Genomic DNA, 22,621 nt, shown 5'->3' on the forward strand with positions numbered 1-22,621 from the left:
GCAGCCTTCAGGCTTAATCTTGAAGGAATGTAAAGCAGCTTGTTTTACCAGAGTATCACCTCCTGAATGACTAAATGAAAGGAGAACCACAAAGTGTTTGTATACACATATGCATTTATTAATATAACACCCTCTACTATTCTCAGATGAGAACAGAACACAAAAGCACACAATATTAGATCAATAGAATCAATGCAAGTAGCACAATACACAGCGGGCTCCAGGGGCAGGCCGTACCATATACTAAAAAAATGGTATAACAATCACGACTTCAATAGACAAAGTGCCTAGAGCAGGTAGAATCGCTGGGACCCCAAGGAACCACCCAAGGCGAGTAGATTAGGACCCCATGGAGGACGGGTGCAGTGTGAGAACACAGACGCGGGCTTCGTACAATTCTATGGGAAAGTTGCAGTTAAAGTTTTACAGTTTAAGGACACTTCGGAGAGGACTTCAAGCAAGATAATCAAGAACTAGGAGGTTCTAAGGCCAACCCACCTGTGGATACCAAGGAACCCGAGTTACCTATCCCAGAGGAGCCGGGTGCATCAAGTGGTGTCAGAAACCTTCGTCGTTTTCAATGGCGTGCTGAGAAGAAGTGCTGCTGCCGTGGAAGTGGAAAGTGTACGGAGGAACCCAAGGCTGGATTCGAGGTGAGAGGAACCTGAAAGCAGAGGGGACAGAGTCTGGGTCACTTCACGTGACCAGAGGCTCAGTAGGCGAATGCCTACCGATGTCGGGTGCTTTAGGTGAGATGAGGTGCTGCTTGACTCTTCAGCCACGGGAACCAGGAGATGTTAAGGACGACCAAAGTCCTTCAGGGACCCACCTCCTGTGTTGAAGAAATCTTCTGAGTCCTCAGGAGCTCAGGAAATGCAAGCCGGTCAGTTGCGGTTAAGGTGCCTGCTGCTGCAGGGGAGAAACTCCTTTACTCCAAGGGAGATTCTTCCATCGTCCAGCGATGCAGTCATCCAGCGTCGTGCAGACAGTCGAAGTACTTGGTCTCTTCTGATGTAGAATCGTGTCCAGGCAAAATCCAAAGTCCTGTAGCCAGGTAACTCATTTTATACCCACGGCAGAGGGTAGGACAGATTTGGGGGTCCCTCCTATGGGAGGGGGAGGACAGAGGGTTGGCTACATCCATGTCCTTTGTCCAGTTTCACGCCAGAGCAGGAGCCAAATGGCTCCTGAACAGGTTTGAGCTGGACTATGCACAGGGTCACCAAATGTGCCCCCAGTGCAGACATTCTGGTACTCTAAGAGTGCACCCACCCAGCCCCAATACCATAAAGCCTGTCTGGGAGGTGGTTACACCTCCCTGTGACAGGAAACCTATCGTCATGCCTTCTCCTGCTCGAGTTTGGCTCAGCAGCAGGAGGGCAGACAAGTGTCTGTGACTGGCAGCATCCATTTTGTGCTGCCCGGGTTTAGGAAAGCTGGTACCGGGTAGACTGGTGACCCACGCATGTCTTCGTGGAAGGGAGGAATCATACCTCCCACCCCAGTCCTGGGGTGGGGGTATGATTCCAAGGTGTTTGACACCAAACACAACATGTTTCTGAGCAACTGTTGCAAAGTTATATTTTACCGTGAGGTCATAATGCACTTAAACATATATGTCTGGCTGCATCACAGACAGCCCCGGAGAATAGACTCCAAATGCTGCAGAGGGGCCCTACTCATGCAGGGGCACCCCCTCACGAGAAACCCAGCACCTTGCCTTCAGAATTGGTAAGGCCTGCCATAGGGGTGACTGATAGGTTTTCAGGTGTAGTGATATGTGGTGAGATTTAGGAATACTATATTTCACCAGCTTACACAGTTTGCAGTAGCAAACTGTTGGTGTCAGTTTGAATGGACTCTTAGGGGTGGCACAATACATGCTACAGCCCCTGAGAGGCCTCTGGGGTATCCCAGCCCTTGGTACCTGTGTACCATATACTAGGGACTGATAAGGGTACCCCACAATCCAATCTGGAGTGTACCTAGCAGAGGGGAGTGATCCGAAAGGCCGCTGACTAGGGAATCAGCCCATTGGACCATATCCACTTGCCCTGCGGGAGCAAAAATATAATCTATGTGAGAAAAAGCTTTATGAGCCCCCGAAAAGTATGAATATTTATGTTCGGAAGGAGGGGCACGCTGCCATAGGTCCCAGAGGCCCAGGGTGGCTGCAAAAAAAGCGGGTGGGGTGGGGTGCGTGTTAGCTCAGCGGGGACCAGAACTATCACTCTCGATCTTCATTACATCATTAAAATCCCATCCAAAAATTTGGAGAGGAGAGTCTGCTTCCAGCAATACCTTGGCTAACATTTTCCAGAGTGGGGGGATGTAGAAGGGGGGTGCAGAGGCACCAATCAGCATAACCTTAGTCCTGCCCCAGTACCCCAGCACTCCCACGTATCTCCCCAGCAGGTCTGCCCATTATTTTAATATATGAAAAGGTGTTTTTTCTAAACAGGATGGCTACTCCTCTTGACCCGGAGGTGTACCCTTCGTGGGCGACTGTGGTGTAAGCCTTTGCGATGGGTTTCCCATAAAAGTATCACATCTGGATTCTGACGCTTGATATATTGGGTTACAGACCCCTTTTAATCCTGTCACCTAGCCCATTCATGTTCCATGATGGTAACAGAGAGGGCCTTAATGTCCACATGTGATGTACCCATCGGGAGCAGGGCAATAGAATGGGATAGTGCCCTTCCCAATGAATTGGCGGGCAGCCTGGCACATACCACCTCTGTCGGGGTATTTAGTGAACTGCTGCCTCTGCGCTATAGTGTCTCGACATAGCTTTTCCTGAACTCTCGAAATTATGAGCCCTCCATTCCCCCTCCTTACCCCCAAAGACTCCTGAGAGTGCAGAACCCCTTAACACACCAAAATATACTCCACAGGGGATCTGAGAGGTCTGTAGCACCCCCAGCCACTAGTTAGAATCCCAAACAACCACTCACTTAATCAGAGCCAACCACCCCTGCTAGCAGTGAACCAGAGACGCAAACAAAGCAAACAAATTAATCAGTCTGTCGCCGTTACGCTTTCCTTGGCAGAGCGTGGCTCCATCACGCATCAGGGCCCTGGATTCTCTGGTCACACCCTTGACTAAACGACCGCTGTCAGTAGCATCTGAAGGGGACACATAATATTCCTTTTCCAAATATGGTATGGCAACCACCAGTGGGTGGGGAGTCTTAGATTCAGTTTCATTATCGTCCCCTGTAGGGCCAAGTGAGGAGTCCTCTCTCCTGGTCCACCGAACTGCTTTTTTTTAAAGGCCACTACATCTTCAATGTCCGAGCCTGATGAGCCCCCCTGGTCTCACTTCGGGTCTCTCCGACTCCAGGGGGTGGTGTCAATTTGCTGTCAGGAGCAGAGTCCTCTCCGCCTGATCCACAGTGCAGCGCATGGGCCAGCAGTACACCCCTGTCCGGATTCTGTTGCTCAAAACCCTTCAGCTGGGGCTTCTACTCCACCCACTCCCATGCTTCCTCAGGACTCTGGAAAAAGACAGATTTTCCTTGGTACAGAACCTTCAGCTTGGCTGGAAAGAGCAACATGTATTGTATTTGCAGGGATCGCGGTTTACTTTTCACTTTTCCGCTATCGCTGAAGCTTTCTTGAGTAATCTATAAAAATTTGGAGTTATCATGGCATACCTCTCCTATTTTATGCCCCTCTGTAAGAATCGTATCTCTGTCCTGAAAATTTAGGAAACGGGTTATGGCTGGAGTTGGTGGCACCCTCGGTGGCAGCCTACTCCCCAGTACACGGTGAGCCCTTTCAATTACAAAGCTGGGAGAGAGTTTGTCTTGTGGCAGAATACTTCGTAACAAAGCATCCAGGAATCGTTGCATGTCTGTGCCCTCGACCCCCTTGGGAAATCCAATGAACCTAAAGTTATTAAGTTGAGCCCTATTTGCAGCATCTTCAAGCCGCCACACCACCTCCCTGTTCATGGCCCGGGCTTCTGACAAATCCTTTTTTAGGGTCTGCACTGTGTCCTCTAGTTCGGATATCCTATTCTCCGTTGAGGGGACCCTCTTTGCTACATTTTGGCGGTACTGGCACAAGCGAGACACCCCAGAGAGCACCTCTCCCATCCCCCTCTCCGGGGCCTACCTTGAAGACTGGATAGCCTGGAGAAGAGCAGCATTATTGGGCTCTAGCAGTGAAGCCACCTCCACCATGGGTGCCACTACCTTGACATATCTGTCCATTTTGCCCTGTCGGGGAGGCTTTGTTTCTTTATATCTGGCCTTCTTCCAGGTGATAAGGTGCCAGCACCTTCCAACGCCCCTGGTGGGCCCAAACTACGATGGAGGGCTGGCCACGGCACAATCAAGTCCCAAGGGCACAGCCTCTTCAGCAGTCGGAGGGCTCCCCCATCTTGGTACAGCCTTTCCCCACAGGCCCCACGGGGGTCCTAAACTTCAGTCTCATTCACTCCCCCACTGAGGGGGCTCCCACACTCACTCTATTCAGGATGGGTAGGCACTACTTTAATATCTAGGAGTGGGGGTGTTCACAGTCCAGAGAGACCGCCCAGTGCCACCTGCATTCTAGTGGCCTGCATGATTGCTCGCTCAATTCGCACTAATGCCCAGGCTGGTATCCGGTAGCCCCCGAGCGAGTTCCCTTGCGCATTACTCCTGTTTCACTCATCAGACCACGGAGTGCATGGCTCCATGTTACCACACGGGGTGAACTGTGCCGCAGACTAATGCTTCAACAGATGGTGCAACCCTTGGAATACCAATCCCAGGGGAGGGAAAATGAATCTGCTCTACAGCGTTGCAGCGTCCCATTGGGTGGCTTCTGCTGCACTCTCTCATGCACTTTTATATACACCTGCCACTGCCACCGGATGACTGCAGCCCAGTGGAAGCCAAGTACTTTCCCTGCCCCATCGTGCTTACACCTCTGTCTCCACACCTCTCTTCTCTAGACATCGGGGCTCAGGACCGGGGCCCTCCCCAGGCTCTCTATGCCGCATGCACCTCCGCTGCAAGATCTCTGCTGGCAGCGTCACGACTGAGGGGTGGAAGAAGGAAGTCTCTCCCCAGCACTCTCTCCCGGCGCTGTGCAGGAGGTTCTGCCACTCTTAGCCTTTGGACCCCTCCAGGCGCTGTCGTAGAGTCTGTAGGTTTAACACAGAGAGGCTCGAATCTGAATGTAGAGTCTGTAGGTTTAACACAAAGAGGCACAAACCTAAATGTAGAGTCTGTAGGTTTAACACACAGAGGCACAAACCTGAATGTAGAGTCTGTAGGTTTAACACACAGAGGCACAAACCTGAATGTAGAGTCTGTAGGTTTAACCCAAAGAGGCACAGACCTGAATATAGAGTCTGTAGGTTTTACACACCGAGACACAAATCTTAATGTAGAGTCTGTAGGATTAACACAAAGAAAAAACCAGAGTGTGGAGTCTGTGGGTTTAACACAAAGAGGCAGAAACCTGAATGTAGAGTCTGTAGGTTTAACACAAAGAGGCACAAACCTGAATGTAGAGTCTGTAGGTTTAACACAAAGAGGCACAAACCTGAATGTAGAGTCTGTACGTTTAACACAAAGAGGTACGTACCTCAATAAAGAGCACATAAACTTATTATCATGATTGACTATTTAAACCTCTTTAAAGCATCATGATGTCATAACAAAAAAACAGCTCCCTTTCCACTCACATGTGGACTATATCTCTGTCTTTGACTGTACCGCACCCCACTCTCTTTGGCTAGGAGTGGGTTACACAAATACTACATAGATGGAACATTTACATTTAACACACTGAGCCACAGACGTAAATATAAAACATTTATGGTTAACATACAGGGGCACATACCTGAGAGTAGAGCAATTTATCACCCCAGGCCTCATGATTTCCTGACGGTTTGGTCCGAAGTGTACCTTCGACATTTTAAGAGTCTTGTCTCCTTGGGAATGCTTTAAGCAGAATGAAAGCACTTTGTAATCGATCATTCTGTAACTGGAGTTTATTATATTAATGTTCTGAATATTGTTCATGGCCCTGGAGATAATATCTTCATCTTGAGTCTCATGCAAGCAGTGGAAAACATCCATTAGCTCGTATTCCTCTTTTGGCTCCTGAAGCCACGCTACCAGCTCAGCTCTGATGCTGTGAGATATTTTACACCCCAGGACTTTCCCCACTAGGCAGCTTTTCTTTTTTAGCTTCTGGAGCCATGATACCTGGTCAGCTCTGGCGCTGTGAGATATTTTAAACCCTAGCTTTTTCTCCACATGGCGCAATTGGTCCTTGTTGATCAGGCCACATAAGAATCGCACTGTTAGCATTAAATGGCCCTTTGTCTGCTTACTATATTCCTTCAATAAATGCTTTAACCCTCTCTGAGGGTTTGGTGAGCCCACATCCAAGTCAAGGATGTAGAACATGGCTGCAAAAAACTCCTGAAAGCTGAGGTGGATGAAGCTGTGGGCTGTGCGGACATCAATGTCTTGCTGAAACATTGTTTGATTGAGAAACAGCGACTGGATGTCTGACACTTCGAGGCCGAACTGCTTAAGGTCCGTCTCATCAAAGAGGATTCTCTGCTCAAAGACGCCATTGAGTGCCAGGCAGCAGAGCTTCTTCAGGCTTCTTTGCATGGTCTGTGGGGAAGCAGCACTGTGGTCCCTCAACAAAGTGGACACGAAGGACAAATATACCGATGTTGTGGTCTTTGAAGAATTCGTAATGTCCTGGCCTCTCTCCATCTGTTGCTTCATGACCGTGCACACGACCCAGCAGACAATGGGGAGGAAGCACATGGTATACAGGATGTCATTGTCTTTCACCACGGCAAGGGCTCGGGATGCCTGTTCATCATTGACAAAGAAACCACTGAAGTACGACTTCCTGTCCTCTTCTGTAAATCCCATTATCTCAGCACAAAGATCAGCCTTTATGCACCGCCTGAGCCGTTCCAGGGCCGTCGGACGTGTGGTGATGATGATGGTGCACCATGACAGGATATTTCTTCTCAACAGGTTACTCAGGGTGACTTCCACAGGATTCTCCTGACACGGATCACTGCAGAGCTGGACCTTCTGCAAGTCGAGAGAGAACTTCAGCTCATCAAAGCCATCAAGGATGAACAGTATCTTGCTGGGATCAGCCAGCAGCACGCTCCTTGGTATCGTCCTGTCCGGGCACCTGTCTAGAATCACATCAATGACACTTTGGTTGCTTCTGACCTCGTTGATTTCTCTGCAGCTGAGGTAGAACGCGTAATCAAACAGTCCCTGGTAGAGCTTTCCTTGAGCCCAGTCCAGCATGAGTTTTTGGGCTGTCATGGTCTTCCCGATGCCCGCTGGCCCCTGCAGGACTACGGTCCTGGGTCTGTGCCCACCCTCCATGGAGTCGAAGAGAGCATCTAAACAAATATAATGCTTGTGGGCCAGGCCGTCCATTATCTCCGTGTGCTTTCTGCCTCTGGACATGATCTCGTGCTGACGCTCCTCCTCGTCACGATGTTTCTGGACAATCAGCAGCTTTGTGTACCTTTTCTGCAGTGGGACCCCCTCACCCATCCGGGCGTTCCTATCTTTTATCAGTCTGTACCGCTCAGCAATATGTTCCTTGTATCTGTCCCTGTAATCTGAAAATCAGAACATGGTAAATATCTCATGGACAGAGATTCAAAATCATAAACATCATCAAAGCAACTTGCAGAATGATATTTCAGTTTCTTTGTGTTTAGAAATGTACGAAGTGCAAACTGATGCCCAAAGGATCTACTGGTGCCAGCAAAGACAGAACAGACAGAAAATAACAGGCAGATTCATCCTACGTCGGAGTTTAACAATCCTGTTTTCAAGTGACTTTTCTATTGGGCAGGTTCCACAAGTGGGGCAGAGTAGGAGGAAGCAGATTCTCAGCCTTTGGTGCCCAATGAGACAGAGCTCCAAGGCCGGCAATCATGAGGAGGCTTCTGGGAACATCAGCAGGTCAGGATGTGATGAGCTCAGTAAACATGAACAGGAGCATCACTTCAACATCTATTGGAGAAAGGCAAGGCCCGGCCTGAATGTTGTTGCAAAGCGCCTTGAAAACGCACCTCTAGGCCACAAAAGACAATGTGTATTTAAAGTATGTCCAGAAATAGATCTGTGGCATGTGTGCCCCAGAAAGATACGGAACAGCATTTTTATTGCTCTAAAGGCGAGTTAAGAAACACTCTGGGCCTTCGAGCAGAGGGAAACTGTTAGAAAACAAAGCTCCCACCAGGTGCTAGAAACAAAGTCCTTGAAGTCCATCAGGCATCCAGGGGCTGGGCAGGGCCCAGGGAGGCAAGCCTTCCCCTGGGCCCCAGCAGCAGCACACCCCTGGTAGATTCAAGTCAGAACAAGAACATTTTCATGGGGTCACAGCCCCTCTTTTATACACCAAATCCTTTGTTTCCAGAGGTGCAGGGAAGGGGCGGACCAGATGCAACTGGTTCCTGAGCACTTTGTTTTGCTCAGCCCCTCTCCCTATTCACAGGACAGGCCAGACACATCAGACGCACCACAGGGGGTGGAGCCAGCATTGTGTGGGGAAAGCCCAGCCCTATTCAGGTCCCAGGTGTATTCCTCCCTGCCATCAACATGCAGCTCTCTCCATTCACCACCAGGGCAGACCCATCCTGACTCCTGGAGCCAGACACACCAGCCAATCGCAAGCCAGACAGTCACTGCACATTTATGCCAGCGTCTAGAAGTGGCACTTCTATACTAGTCACAGTAACGCCGCACACATCATCGCGCAGCATTCACTCTCACGAGTTCGCACATACCAAACTCGACCCTGCACTCCTCTCACATCAGGACTTAACACAGTCACTGAGATCCCCCATGCATTCCTATGGGAGGGCAGGTCAGTCTCACTAAACCATACACAGAGCGCACGCGCTTTCCACTGGGACACAGTGTGAAAGCGCCTAGAGGCCTAAAACCACTAGTACAACACAGGAAAAAGGCTAGGATAATGCAAAAAGTTCTAGGGGTGAACTTGCCAGAAGGGCCAAGTCCAACACAACCCCCTTCCAGCCAAAACGCAGGGCAAACCAATCACCACCGTGATGGTCTTCTCTGCTTGGGGCGATAAAACACAGACGCAGGCCCGCACTGCAGGGACACCCTCCGGTTCTACGCTATTCTGAATCAACATGGTTCCATCTGGAAAAAAACAACCGAAAAAAACTCAGGCCCAACTAGGCTACCCCACTGGTACTACCTAGTTGTCCACGGCCAGGACCAGGCCCTAGGCCACCCAGATACCACTGGTCCTTGCCAAACCCAGAGTGGGGGGTAGTAACCCCTGGCATACAAGCCATTCTCCACTCTCCCTCTCAGTGTAGTTCCAAACTACCACTGATACTTCAACCTAGGGTCCGCACCCTCAGGTTGACCAGAGGTCACGGGCAAGAATGCCCCACCTTACCTCTACTTCTGGGGTTCCGCACCCTCCCAGGGAAGCACCCACCAGAACACAACTCTCCCACCAGTTCAGGACCTCTCTCCACCAACTGGTCTACCACCTGAGATCCACAGGGTCAGAGGCGAGGACTCCCTCTCTCTGCACCCCCTTCCACTGTAGAGCAGGGTCTCTTCACTTAAGATGAGCCCCACCTGCCCTCAGGACTACAGCTGCCCTTACGTCCAGATCCAGAAACACCGACTACTGGCTCCCCAACCGAGGGACGTACCCTTTGGTCAGATGCCTGGCGAACCAGGACTTAACGAGGGTGACACATAACTAATGGGTCGTGTGACAGTCTGCCTGGCGCTGATCTCACTACCTCCTGTCCATCTGACAGGGCGTGCAGACCCCCCAGGACATAAGTGGCAACACCACGGTCACTCAGTGGCGACTCAGCCCTCCCAGCTGGTCCCTGTCCTACTGGTTCCCACTGGGGAATCCCTCCCCCTCTCACCCCTCCCTCTGGACTTCCGCACCCTCCCAACTGGAGCGGTACCGCCAGACACCAGAACTACTGGAGCTCTGATTACAGACACTCCACGTCTTCTAGACACTGGGAGATCCTCCTCAAATGACCTATTGGTACAGCCTAGGCCCTCGACCTGATGTTCCCTAAAGAAACCATCCAGGCCCTGAGACTGAGTTTCGGGCACCTGGAGACACGCAGTCCCACCCAATCCTTCTCCGCAGAGTCAGGACGTCAGCCCCTACACCAAGACCTAGCTGGGCTACTCTGAACCTCTTCCTACCACGCTGAGCTGGAAGACACCTCAGCCACTCCTTTTGGAATCACTCTCCAATGCAAGCTCCCTTTCCCAGAGAACTCACACCCAATCAACCAGCAAGCTCCTTATTTCAGAGAACTCACACCAAAGTATTCAGCAAGCTCCTTATTTCAGAGAACTCACACCATTCATCCACACACAAACACCCCAGACTGGTAAGACAGTTTCTACCGCCCCTGATTTCTCAACCTGACCACCACGTGACACAGGTACCATTACTCCAGGAACTGGCAATGGGACGTTCACATTCATCCAGCGCATTACACATTCATCCCCAAACCCCTCCCAAGACTGGTAAGACAGTTTCTACCGCCCCTGATTTCTCAACCTGACCACCACGTGACACAGGTACCATTACCCCGGGAACTGGGAATGGGAATACATGCACTGGACACACATCTGCTGCCACCACTAGATCCCACCCCTACTGGTGAATCCAGAAACACATTTCCACAGAAATGACACTTAAAACTATTTTAGAACAATAATCCCTTTCCATGTGACTATCTAAATGCAGAGCTTTGTAGTGCAGCCAGCTGTCGCTGTGGTACTGCGCAAACGCAAGTCCTAATCCCACCGCTGATCACCAATGTTAGAAATGGGATTTCTGGTTGGCTAGGGCTTGCGTCAAAGCCAGGCAGAAACCACCACTCTAGTCAGGGCTGGGGAGTTGCACGCCAACGATAACCCCTGCTCACCCCCTTGGTAGCTTGGCACGAGCAGTCAGGCTTATTCCGGAGGCAATGTGTAAAGCGTTTGCACGCGCACACAGCAACAACACCCAAGGCCCACCACAAAAGAAACTCCACACAAGGTTATATATAAAAATAGCCTTTGTATTATAATAAACACATTAGATGATAATCACATAATTTACACTGTGCCAACTGGCACTGGGCAGAATTTTACAAGGGACTATTTACACGGGACAGGGCCACATGGACCACTGTCAGAATCAGCACAAATCACCAATTGTACATGTAGAACATATACTAACTGTAACACAAATTATCACTGTAGAGCACAACCAGTAACTACTGGCACAATAATGACTTCAGCATTATCACAAGAGAATCAGGTATAAAACCTATCCTGTATCCATCACAGGGGCATAAACACATTATGCAATTTCTCATAAGTCTAATGCAATAGACCTAACCTCCTAAATATAACTACACTAGGGGCGTACATCAAACAGGGAGACATAATCTCACTAGCAAGAACAACCTCATAATCAGAAAAGACCACATTTAGAGGTATAACATAGGGTGAGCAAAACATCCTATACACAGTACATTTCCTAACACCCAACGCATTAGCATCTAAATCCCAATAACACCTAAATCACATTAGGGTCCAGGTTGCGCCAGAACCTAAACGTAGCAGCTGCCCACTACTTGCTGGGCAGCTGGGGACAAGAACAGGGCCTAAACGCCGCAGCTGGCACTATGTGCTGCGCAGCTGGGGAAGTCAAATGAGGCCTGGGCCCTCAATGGCCCTTACAGCAAACTATGCCCCACGTGGGAGCCACACGGGGCTCTGTAGATAAATCATTGCAACAGTTGGAGCCTCCTAGGCTCTAAGAACAATCAGGCCATCAGTACGGACCCCTCTGGCCCTCCTAAAATCATGAGGCAATCGTTGGAGCCACCTAGGCTCTAAAACACTTGTGCACCTGTCATAGGAGCCACGGGGCTCTTAAAATAAACATGCCCCCGTTGGAGCGGCCGGGCGCTCGAAACAAATATGTCCCCCTCGCTGCAGCGGCCCGCAACTGCGGCGCCGCTGTGAAGGTCAGCTCCTCATGTGGGCACAGAAGGATGCTTACGGGCCCCTCTGGCCCTTTAAACAAATATGCTCACAATCGTAGGAGCGGCCCGCAACGGCGGGTCCGTTCATGACCAAAATAGGTGCCCGTCATGTAACCCGCCCAGCCCTCACTCACCGGGCCTCTGGGCGGGGACTCTGCTCCTCACCCGGTTACTCTGCGGCGGCCCGCTGGCTGCTCCGGACACCTCTTCACCCGTGCCCTCCCGGGGACCCGGGACTTCTGCATATCAGCTGAACGCGGGGCTTCCCCTCGGTCACGGGAGCCCTGCTCAGCTTCTACCACTACTCACTCGCGGGGCTTCCCTCCTCCTTCGCAGAAGCCCCGCCCACTGGAAGCAGAGCCTGGTTCCTCTTCCGCGTCGCGCTGGGCAGCGGCCCGGACAGATTCCTCTGGCAGCTCGGGCCGCGATATCCTTTCCCAGCAATGTAACGCGTGGTGGGCACCCTTGAATCAAAATACACAGGAGCGGGGTGGCACCCGCAATTTAAAGTAAAGATGAAGCGGGTGGGCACCCGCGAAAGCACGATCACTGAGCGGGGTGGGTTCCCGCTCGGCAGCCATCACGGGGAATCCCTCCGGTGGGGGATTCCCTCTAAAGGGACGGGCAGCGCCGCGCTGCATCGCCCGCGCTCCTCGGTAACACACAAGGTAGAGAAGCACAGAGCTCTCCTTAGCAGACACGAGCCAGGTGCCTTCCAAAATAAAGCAAAGCGCTCACAGGGCGCAAGGAGGCTGGTCAAAGTCTTGGAAGCATCCCGGGGGCAATGTAGGGCCCAGGGGCCAGCACACAGGGCCCTCCAGCAGGGAGGCAGCCCCCATGGCGGTCCTTCCTGGGCCCCACCAGCAACAAGCCCCCTCCTGTCAGGATCCACGCAAGAAGAAGCAACAAAGCGCCCACCAGGCGCTAGAAACAAAGTCCTTGAAGTCCATCAGGCATCCAGGGGCTGGGAAGGGCCCAGGGAGGCAAGCCTTCCCCTGGGCCCCAGCAGCAGCACGCCACTGGTAGATTCAAGTCAGAACAAGAACACTTTCATGGGGTCACAGCCCCTCTTTTATACACCAAATCCTTTGTTTCCAAAGGTGCAGGGAAGGGGCGGACCAGATGCAACTGGTTCTTGAGCACTTTGTTTTCCTCAGCCCCTCTCCCTATTCACAGGACAGGCCAGGGACATTAGACGCACCACAGGGGGTGGAGCCGGCATTGTGTGGGGAAAGCCCAGCCCTATTCAGGTCCCAGGTGTACTCCTCCCTGCCATCAACATGCAGCTCTCTCCATTCACCACCAGGGCAGACCCATCCTGACTCCTGGAGCCAGACACACCAGCCAATCGCAAGCCAGACAGTCACTGCACATTTATGCCAGCGTCTAGAAGTGGCACTTCTATACTAGTCACAGTAACGCCGCACACATCATCGCGCAGCATTCACTCTCACGAGTTCGCACATACCAAACTCGACCCTGCACTCCTCTCACATCAGGACTTAACACGGTCACTCAGATCCCCTATGCATTCCTATGGGAGGGCAGGTCAGTCTCACTAAACCATACACAGAGCGCACGCGCTTTCCGCTGGGACACAGTTTGAAAGCGCCTAGAGGCCTAAAACCACTAGTACAACACAGGAAAAAGGCTAGGATAATGCAAAAAGTTCTAGGGGTGAACTTGCCAGAAGGGCCAAGTCCAACAGAAACACTAGAGGCAAAGGGAACAAGCATTTGCAATGCAACAGGTCTCGCATTTACGCGAGTTTGAGCTATTGGCATTGTAAATGATCATGTCTTTAATTTGTATTTTGGTTTTTAAAACATAAATAAAAAGCATTGTCATTTACAATGCTAATATCTCAAACTCTCGCAAATGCCAGACCTATTGCATTGCAAGTGCTTGTTTAAATGGTTAGGGCCTAGCAGGGTCAAGGAACGTGTTTACTGTTGTGCGCCATATACATTTCATTCTCCAAAAACACAGAAAATGTTACTTTTTATTGCACTGTCCAAGAACTGTACAGTTAAATATTATAACTTGTACTCTTTTGAGGTCCTATGTGCAAGTTTGAAGGATAGCATTAAACACATTTGCTAGAGGTGTAGCAGCCAACACATAAACAAAGCCACAAAACTGGCTAATATCTTGGCATCGTATCAGCATGTGCCTCCTGCACTAGATGAATGCAGCGTCTGTCAAACCTCTCTTTAGACCTCGTGTTTGAACCAGCATGCATTCACTCTGAGGGCCACACAGGCGTCATTATCCTACAGTACACGTCGCAATAAACAAGAATCAAATCCAAACACCTCCACTGGAAACGGTCCATCTGGAGGGAGGGGAGGGATGGGTGAGCATTTTTCATATGTGGAGGGAAAGCAACAGCATGTCTTAAGCACTCCCCATAACTGAAAAAAGGGAATTTCTGACCTTTTGTGTGAATTGTGCATTAATATGGCACCACTTTTAGGTGGTGCTCAAATGCTGCTGCCTTGTTTCAGCCAATGAAAGCATTAGCTATTGGTGCTGTGTGTCCCAGAACAGACAAGTGGCCCTGGCAGATCACCCCATGTCAGTAAGACGTGGCGTCTTCATCCCTGGGTGGCCGTCCCACAGCCTGGGCTCTCTGAGAGCTGGACCAAGAGTTAACTTCACTAGAGCCACCTGGGCTTTAGAACCAGGGGCAAAGGTCTCCTTAGAGGGGCAGCTAGTGAACGAGGGCACAATAGGTCTCAAACCCCAGCTGGCATCAAACAAAGGAACATCTGGAATGATAACTGTTAGAACTGGAGGGGCTGAAATACATAGTTACAGAACGGCTCCTCTGGAACAGAAAGCAGACGAGTCAGTGCCCCCAGGGATGCTCATTGCCACTGCAACTCAACGAATACATGCACAACTAGAGCGGTCTAGGTACACGTGTCACCTAAGACGTCACTCAACACACACAAAGTCAAGCTAGCCTCAGGCACACCCCTTGCTAGAGCGGTCTAGGCACACTTGTCACCTAAGACGTCACTCAGCTCACACAAAGTCAAGCCAGCCTCAGGCACACCCCTTTCTAGAGCGGTCTAGGCACACGTGTCACCTAAGACGTCACTCAGCACACACGTGGTCAAGCCAGCCTCAGGCACACCCCTTGTAGAGCAGTCTAGGCACACGTGTCACCTAAGACGTCACTCAGCACACACGGAGTCAAGCCAGCCTCAGGCACACCCCTGGCTAGAGCAGTCTAGGCGCACGTGTCACCTAAGAAGTCACTCAGCACACACAGAGTCAAGCCAGCCTCGGGCACACCCCTGGCTACAGCAGTCTAGGCATACGTGTCACCTAAGACGTCACTCAGCACACACAGAGTCAAGCCAGCCTCGGGCACACCCCTGGCTACAGCAGTCTAGGCATACGTGTCACCTAAGACGTCACTCAGCACACACGGAGTCAAGCCAGCCTTAAGGCACACCCCTGGCTAGAGCAGTCTAGCCACACGTGTCACATAAGACGTCACTCAGCACACACGGAGTCACGCCTTAATCTCCTGAGTTCACCTGCTTTGTCGAACAGAGACACGGGACACTCCGTTAGGCGTAGAAGGTTTGGTTTATTAGCTGCAGCTAAGTACAGTTGTCCCAGAAGTACACTCGGTATGTTCTTAGGAGACTGCCACTTTACTTCGTGGCGCACAATCTTTTATAACACACATATTCACAAAGAACACTCCCAATGCATACAGGGTTAACCAATAAGAAGAATGTGAAAACAAGATATTAAGTAATTCAAATAAGCCTCCCTTCCAACTGTGTTTGTCACCCTTCCCCACAAGTTAATCAGTGGTAGTGTTTATAAGTCGACTTGCAGGTGACAGGACACATTTGTATGCCCCGCAGGACAGTTGTGAAATGAGAGAATACGAGTAAAGAATAGCGAAGGCCAGAGGATAAGATAAAGTCAGGAAAGAATGGTGCGAACCAACAGATAGTCGAGACAGGGATCAGTCAAACCAGACGAGGATTAGTGGAGTCGGCCAGACCCTGACACCAGTTCTAAACATAGGCAGGAGGTTATTTGACACGTTGCAGTAGGATGAGGGAAAACAACACTTCGTTCACCGTGCCGCCTGAGTGAGGGCAACACAAAATGGCGGAAAGACACAAAATGGTGGCTAAATACGAAAACTGAATTACCTCAGACCCTCCTTTTGCCATTACCCAGGCAAGACACACAGACTCATTTTAATCTGAGTCGACGTCAATGGCCATGAGGTCATCAAGCTGTTGCTGCAACATCATTTTAATGCTCTCCGTCTTCCGTGGCACAGGCCTTTGGACACACATAGTGGCACAAAGACCACAGATGGCGGGGCCACACTGCATACAGAGACAACAGGAAAAAATGATGGCCAAAACCACTCCAAGGAATGTTAATACCTTCCATCCCCATTTGGACAGTAATCCCCAAAACCATTCCAATAAAGACCAATCTCCTTCGTCCTGATGAATCGACTCAGAGATCACATGTAATTTGGAGATGGCTTGGTATACCGTAGGGGCATCGTCAGGTATATAAATGCAACAGCTAGATCCGATCAATTTACAAACTCCACCACGATCCGCAAGAATAACATCCAGAGTAATCCGGTTCTGCAATGTCATGAGACGATCCGCTTGAAGTTCAGCTGTGAGATTACTCAAGGCTCCCACAGTGACATCTATGGTAGTCTCAACAACACGAACCAATTGTCTCATGTTTCTACTGTTGGCCATTGAGCCCCTAAAAGGAAGAAATCCTTTAAGGAAATCACCTACCTCTTGTCCTGCCGTGTCTTTAGAATCAATAATCCCTCTGCCATATCTGTTTCTGTGATGTCCCGAAGGAGCAGTGTATGTAGGGGGGAGAAGAAAGGCTATATAGCATGTTCCTGAAAAATCCGTCGGTAGCCACGTGTACGCTCTATCGTGGCAGACAAAATAGGTGCCCTGGGATGGTACTAACGGTGGTGAATTCTGAGATGTGTGAATGTATGTATGGGAACAAACACTCTTTCCTTGTCCAGTGTCAGTAGTCTGGCCATTCATTTGTAAACAAAAGTTACCTCGATGAGGCACAGTCCAAATTGGTGGAGATTTTCTCTGTTTAACTCTATCTGTAAGGCTAGTAGCGTAACGAGTCACGTTCCAACCATCATATACCCGTTTCTCATCAACAGGAACCCTACTATTCTCCACAATTCTAGCCATAGCCACTATTCCTTTTATCAGAGAACTATGACTAAAATCTTGCCCACTATTATATGAACCAACTGGACGTCTAAATCGGTTCTGATATGCATTTGAAAACATCACAAAATAGGCCCAAGCGGAACCTTCATAAGAAAATGGAAGGGCTAAATATGGCATGCCTTTTTCTGTGGTATGAGGCATAAGTCCACACACCCAACAGTCGGTTGTGTTGACTACCAATTGGTGTTGATGCAACAACTGGACAAATGAATTGTTAAAATATTCTGTTCTCCTGATTAGTTCATGTTGGGGAAGCGTATGTAATTGATGTGGGGAGATAGTAGAATGAAAAGGCAAGGAAATAGAAGTAGGGACAGATTTGTGCTGCATAGCATGAACAATCCAACCTATACAAGCCAATAAGATACTAGAAAACATAAGAACACACAATGCTATGCCACATTGACTGTACACTAATTTACAATATTTCTTTCTCATCTCTTCCTTCTTATTATTCTTTCCCAATTTGACATCCATCCTCAAAAATTGTTGCTCACGGCAATCTTCCTTACTCACTTGGCTGTGATTATTAGCCGTCCTATGACACTGCAAGTCCTGGGGACCTAGCCACTATACAGGTCACGAACCAAGACTCCTACCGTGACCCTGCAACCTGGACAGATGATACATATCACGAAAGAGATGAAAATCTCAGGTGTCCTTGACCAGTCTAGGCCTTAAATTATATCGAGTTCTTTTCAGTACAGTTTGGTCCTGAAATAGTGTCTGTGGATCTGTAGTGCGGAGATGTGGCGGTACTGCTTCTTGTAAAACGTCGTCATCTTCTTTCTCAGACCGAGCTCCATCTAGGTGTGCACTACTGAAAGGTACAAACCGAGGGACCCTTTCGCCTTCAAAATCACCTACACCCTTACGGACCCACTGGTCAAAAGGCAAGGGCAAGGGCACCTTTTTGCAGTGCACGCCATGGATCCAGTTCTTTTTCCCTTTGACTTTCACTGCTGTACGTGTCACCAGAAGAACCTGTCGAGGCGCCTTCCAACGAGGTTCCAAATTCCTTGTCCTCTGAAAGTTTTTCACACAGACCCAGGGTCTGTGGAGGCCTCTGGTAAAGCGTTTTGAACCTGTTGGCGGAGAACACGTAATTTAGTGGTGAGGTCATGTAAGTAGTCAATCAGCATTGGATACTGTATGTCAGAATACTTTTTAGGGCGAGGGACTCCCCAAATATTAGCCGGGCGCCCAAAAACAACCTCGTATGGGCTGAGTCCCAAACGAGAATGTACTGTTGTTCTAGTGGATAGGAGAGCCAAAGGTAAAGCATCGGGCCAGGCAAGTCTCGTGCTAGCCTGTACCTTTGCAAGCTTGAGTTTGAGAGTGCCACTCTACCAAACCCGCTGATTGGGGATGGTTTGCCGCATGGAATTTCTGCCTGATACCAAGACCGGTACACACCTTTTTCATAATTTGGCCCACAAATTCACTTCCATTGTCACTCCAGACAATGCGTGGCAAACCAAACCTAGGGAAGAACTCTTTTAGAAGAACTTTGGCAGTGGATAAAGCAGTGTTGTCTTTCAGGGGGTAGGCCTCTATCCATCTGGAGAAGGCACACACCACCACCAAAACATATTTGAGATTGTTGCATTGTTCCATGTGGATATAATCAATTTGCAACACCTCAAAAGGATATGTTGGGGGAGCAAAATGACCTGCTGGAGTTGGGGTTCCCTTTCCTGGATTATGCATCAAGCAAACAATACAATGCTTCACTAAATTATCTGCACATTTTGGAATCCCTTCGTTCAGCCACACTGGAGCCAGAAGCTTACATATTCCTTTCGCACTAATGTGGGCTGGACCATGCGCCATAGCAACTACAGGCAGTACATAGGCATCTGGTAACAGCCAACGCTGATGTTCTGACAATTCTATCCAACATCCCATCGCGTCTAACATTCCTGTACTCTCTTTCCACTTACTCAACTCTTTCTCTGTAGCCTCTCCTTGAATCGATCTCACACTTTCTATTGTATCCTCACACATTCCTTTTTCCTTGACCCAATTTGCAGGGCCCGCAACATACATGCGCGTCATAGCATCTCTGGCTGTTTCTTTCGCTATCTCATCCGCAAAAGCATTCCCGCGACCAACATCATCAGTAATCCTCTTATGCACACTACACTTTATGATTGCTATCTGGGTAGGCAAAGCAAGTGACTCAAGAAGATCAGCTACCAACTGACCATGCTGTATTTTAGTACCGTGGGAGATAAAGAATCCTCTTTCCTTCCACAAATGACCAAAACTATGTGCCACACCAAACGCATACTGGCTGTCGGTATATACATTCACTCTCTTCCCCTTAGATAACACACATGCCCTGGTCAAAGCTATCAGTTCAGCCGCCTGAGCTGAATTATGTCTGATGCGTGCTGTCTCCCCGATTGTATTCAAGGTGGTAACAGCATAAGCTGAAGTTGTTTCACCATTAGGGAGTTTAAAACAAGAACCATCCACCCATAGGATCCCATCCGTGTCCATTAGTGGTGTATCTTTCAAATCAATCCTACCTTTTGTCTCCTCCTCAGTACGGAGAAAACAATCATGTTGTTCCTGAAAACCTTTCTCTTCTGGGAGAGGTAACAATGTGGCTGGATTTAAAGTGTTACATAGTTTGATGTGCACATGACTAGCCAAGAGCGTCAGCTCATACCCAGACAAGCGAGCACTCGTAAGATGCTGCGTTTTCGTACTATTTAGCAAGGTATCCACTGCATGTGGTATCATAACAATAAGGGTGTTATCTAGCACCACTCCAGCAGATTGACGAATAGAAATTGCTGCTGCTGCTGTAGCTTTAAGACAACTAGGCAATGCCTTGGCTACTGGATCTAATGTAGCCGAAAAGTAGGCACATGGCCGCTGCTTGTCTCCAAATCGTTGTGTTAAGACTGACAACGCACAACCCTCTCTTTCATGGACATATAGCGTGAAGGGCTTACTGTAATCCGGAGTACCCAACACAGGAGCAGAGCACAGAGCAGCACGTAAATCAGAAAAACTCTTCTGACATTTGTCAGTCCAAGGAAGGGGTTGGGGTGTGTCTTTCAAAGTGAGTGCCAACAAAGGTTTAGCCAACAAAGAAAAATTTGGAATCCACTGTCTACAAAAAGAGGTAATGCCCAGAAAGGCACGCACTTCTCTTTGTGTGGATGGCACAGACATTTGTGCAATTGCTTGAATACGTTCTGGGGTCAGTCGCCTTCCCTCCTTCGACAAGAGATGACCTAGATAGGTAACCTCTTGTCGGGCATATTGTAATTTAGAAGGTGAAACCTTATGGTGAAGGTCAGACAAGTGACGCAATAGTGCAATAGTAGCGTTCTTGCAAATATCCTCTGAATCAGCAGCAATCAATAAATCATCCACATACTGAATAAGGGTAGCACCTGGCGGCAAAGGAAAAGCATCAAGCTGGCATTTCAGAGCTTGGCTATAGATGGAGGGACTTTCACAATAGCCGAGGGGTGCGCGCTTGAACCGGAAACTTCGCCCTCCTAAAGAGAAGCCAAAAATATCCCTACTCTCTTCAGCAATGGGGATGCTGAAGAAAGCATTTTTCAGATCGATAACAGGAAACCAAGCTGCCGAGGCAGGTATCATATTTAACAGGGCAGTGATATCTGGAAGAACAGGAAACTGGTACAACAATTTTATTAACCTCCCGAAGATCAATAACAAAGCGATAAACAGGAGACTGAGAAGGATCAGTGCGTTTAAGAACCGGGAGAACAGGACTATTGCATACATTTCCCCTCGTCTCCTCGACCACACCCTTCTGAACCAAATCATAAATAATAGCAAAAAGTGCTTTTTCACCATCATTGGGAATTTTGTATTGAGGGATGCATGGCAATTTAGCATTGGGCTTGAGGGTAACGACATAGGGTGGGATCTCAAGACAACCAACATCATTTGGACCCGTAGCCCAAAGTGTCGCAGGGAGAGAGAGCAATTCAGGTGGAAATTGATCTTTAGACAAATACATTGGAGAAGTCAGTTTCTGCCCCAAAACGAGATGCACACCAGAAGGAGAACAATTTATCGTTGCATGCAATCTTTTCAATAAATCCAAACCCAACAGATTTTCGCCGCAACCAGTCGTTAAAAGAAGCGGAGCTTCCAACTCATAAGAACCAATTGAAATAGGCAGAGGACAAGAGACCGGGCTATGAACTGAGGCGCCAGAAAATCCTACGGATACGTTTGTTAAGCCAGACAAAGGTGCCCCAGGGAGTTTGGAGTGAATAATAGAACTTCTCATCACACCAGTATCTAAAAGAAATGGCTCTGAAACACCCATTGTAGTAACATTAACATAAGGCCCATTCTGATCTACTGGAATCGATACAACTCCCTCACTTTGTCTATGGCTGTCCTAGTTAGCGTGAAGACCGTCATTCTCACCTTCAACATAGTAATCATCATTGTATTACTGTGTAGACTGAGTATTTTGCTGATCAAAGCAGTTCATAGAATGTGGAGGTGGAGGGGAACGCTGTGTCTGGGGCGACATACCTCGACTTCTACCCCTGGGCGCTAACTGGGAACCACCACGACCTCGTGGAGTAGATAGTCCTCCATTACGCTGTAATAAAACCGGGCAGCCATTCTTAAAATGACCTTCCTCCCTACAATAGGCGCATTGGTTAGGACCTAACAAAGGCCGGGGAGTATAGGGCTCAGGCTTTTGAAACCCCCTCTGAAACTGGGGAGGCTGTTGAAACTGGCGCTGAGCAGAGCGTGGAGGATAAGCTTGTTGCAGAAGAACCTTTGTTTTTAATTCTTTAGTCTTTTTCTCTTGCTTGTCTTTTTCCTCTTTGTCCCTGTTTTCGTAATATTGAGCAGTAGCCAATATCTGAGCAGAAGAAGAAACAGCCCATTTTAACTTATGTGACAACTCGGGGAGCAAATTAAATACGAATTTATCTACAAATAATCGCTGTCCACCCTCCGTAGTCATATCCTGACCACTGTGATCAATGAACGTCTCCTCAAAACGAGTGAAGAAATCGGAGACACTCTCATCTTTCTTCTGCCTACACGCAGCTAATTTATCCCAATTAACTCGTAAGGCGGGCATCATTGTTTTCATTAAAGTAATAATCCTACCAGGGAGTTCTGTGATCAAAACATCAGGCTTAGCACCACCCACTTGTGCTCTATCCAAGGCAGTTATAGCATCCCATGTACCACCCAATTCTTGAACGTGATCCTCTCTACGAATCCGAGCCCA

The 22,621-nt window shown here is 49.0% G+C and overlaps 1 protein-coding gene across 4 annotated transcripts in view; it reads right to left on the reverse strand.

Annotated features, from left to right (window-relative positions):
- LOC146822410 (NACHT, LRR and PYD domains-containing protein 12-like) overlaps positions 1-22,621 on the reverse strand; it is a 683,437-nt gene that overhangs the window by 469,511 nt on the left and 191,305 nt on the right. For all 4 annotated transcript variants that reach the window (XM_085613496.1, XM_085613493.1, XM_085613495.1 and 1 more), the window contains exon 4: positions 5,845-7,621. In XM_085613496.1, coding sequence (XP_085469622.1) covers positions 5,845-7,621 — 1,777 coding nt within the window. The remainder of the gene's footprint in view (positions 1-5,844; positions 7,622-22,621) is intronic.

Source organism: Triturus cristatus, chromosome 6 (genome assembly GCF_964204655.1).
Source record: "Triturus cristatus chromosome 6, aTriCri1.1, whole genome shotgun sequence".
NCBI lineage: Eukaryota > Metazoa > Chordata > Amphibia > Caudata > Salamandridae > Triturus > Triturus cristatus.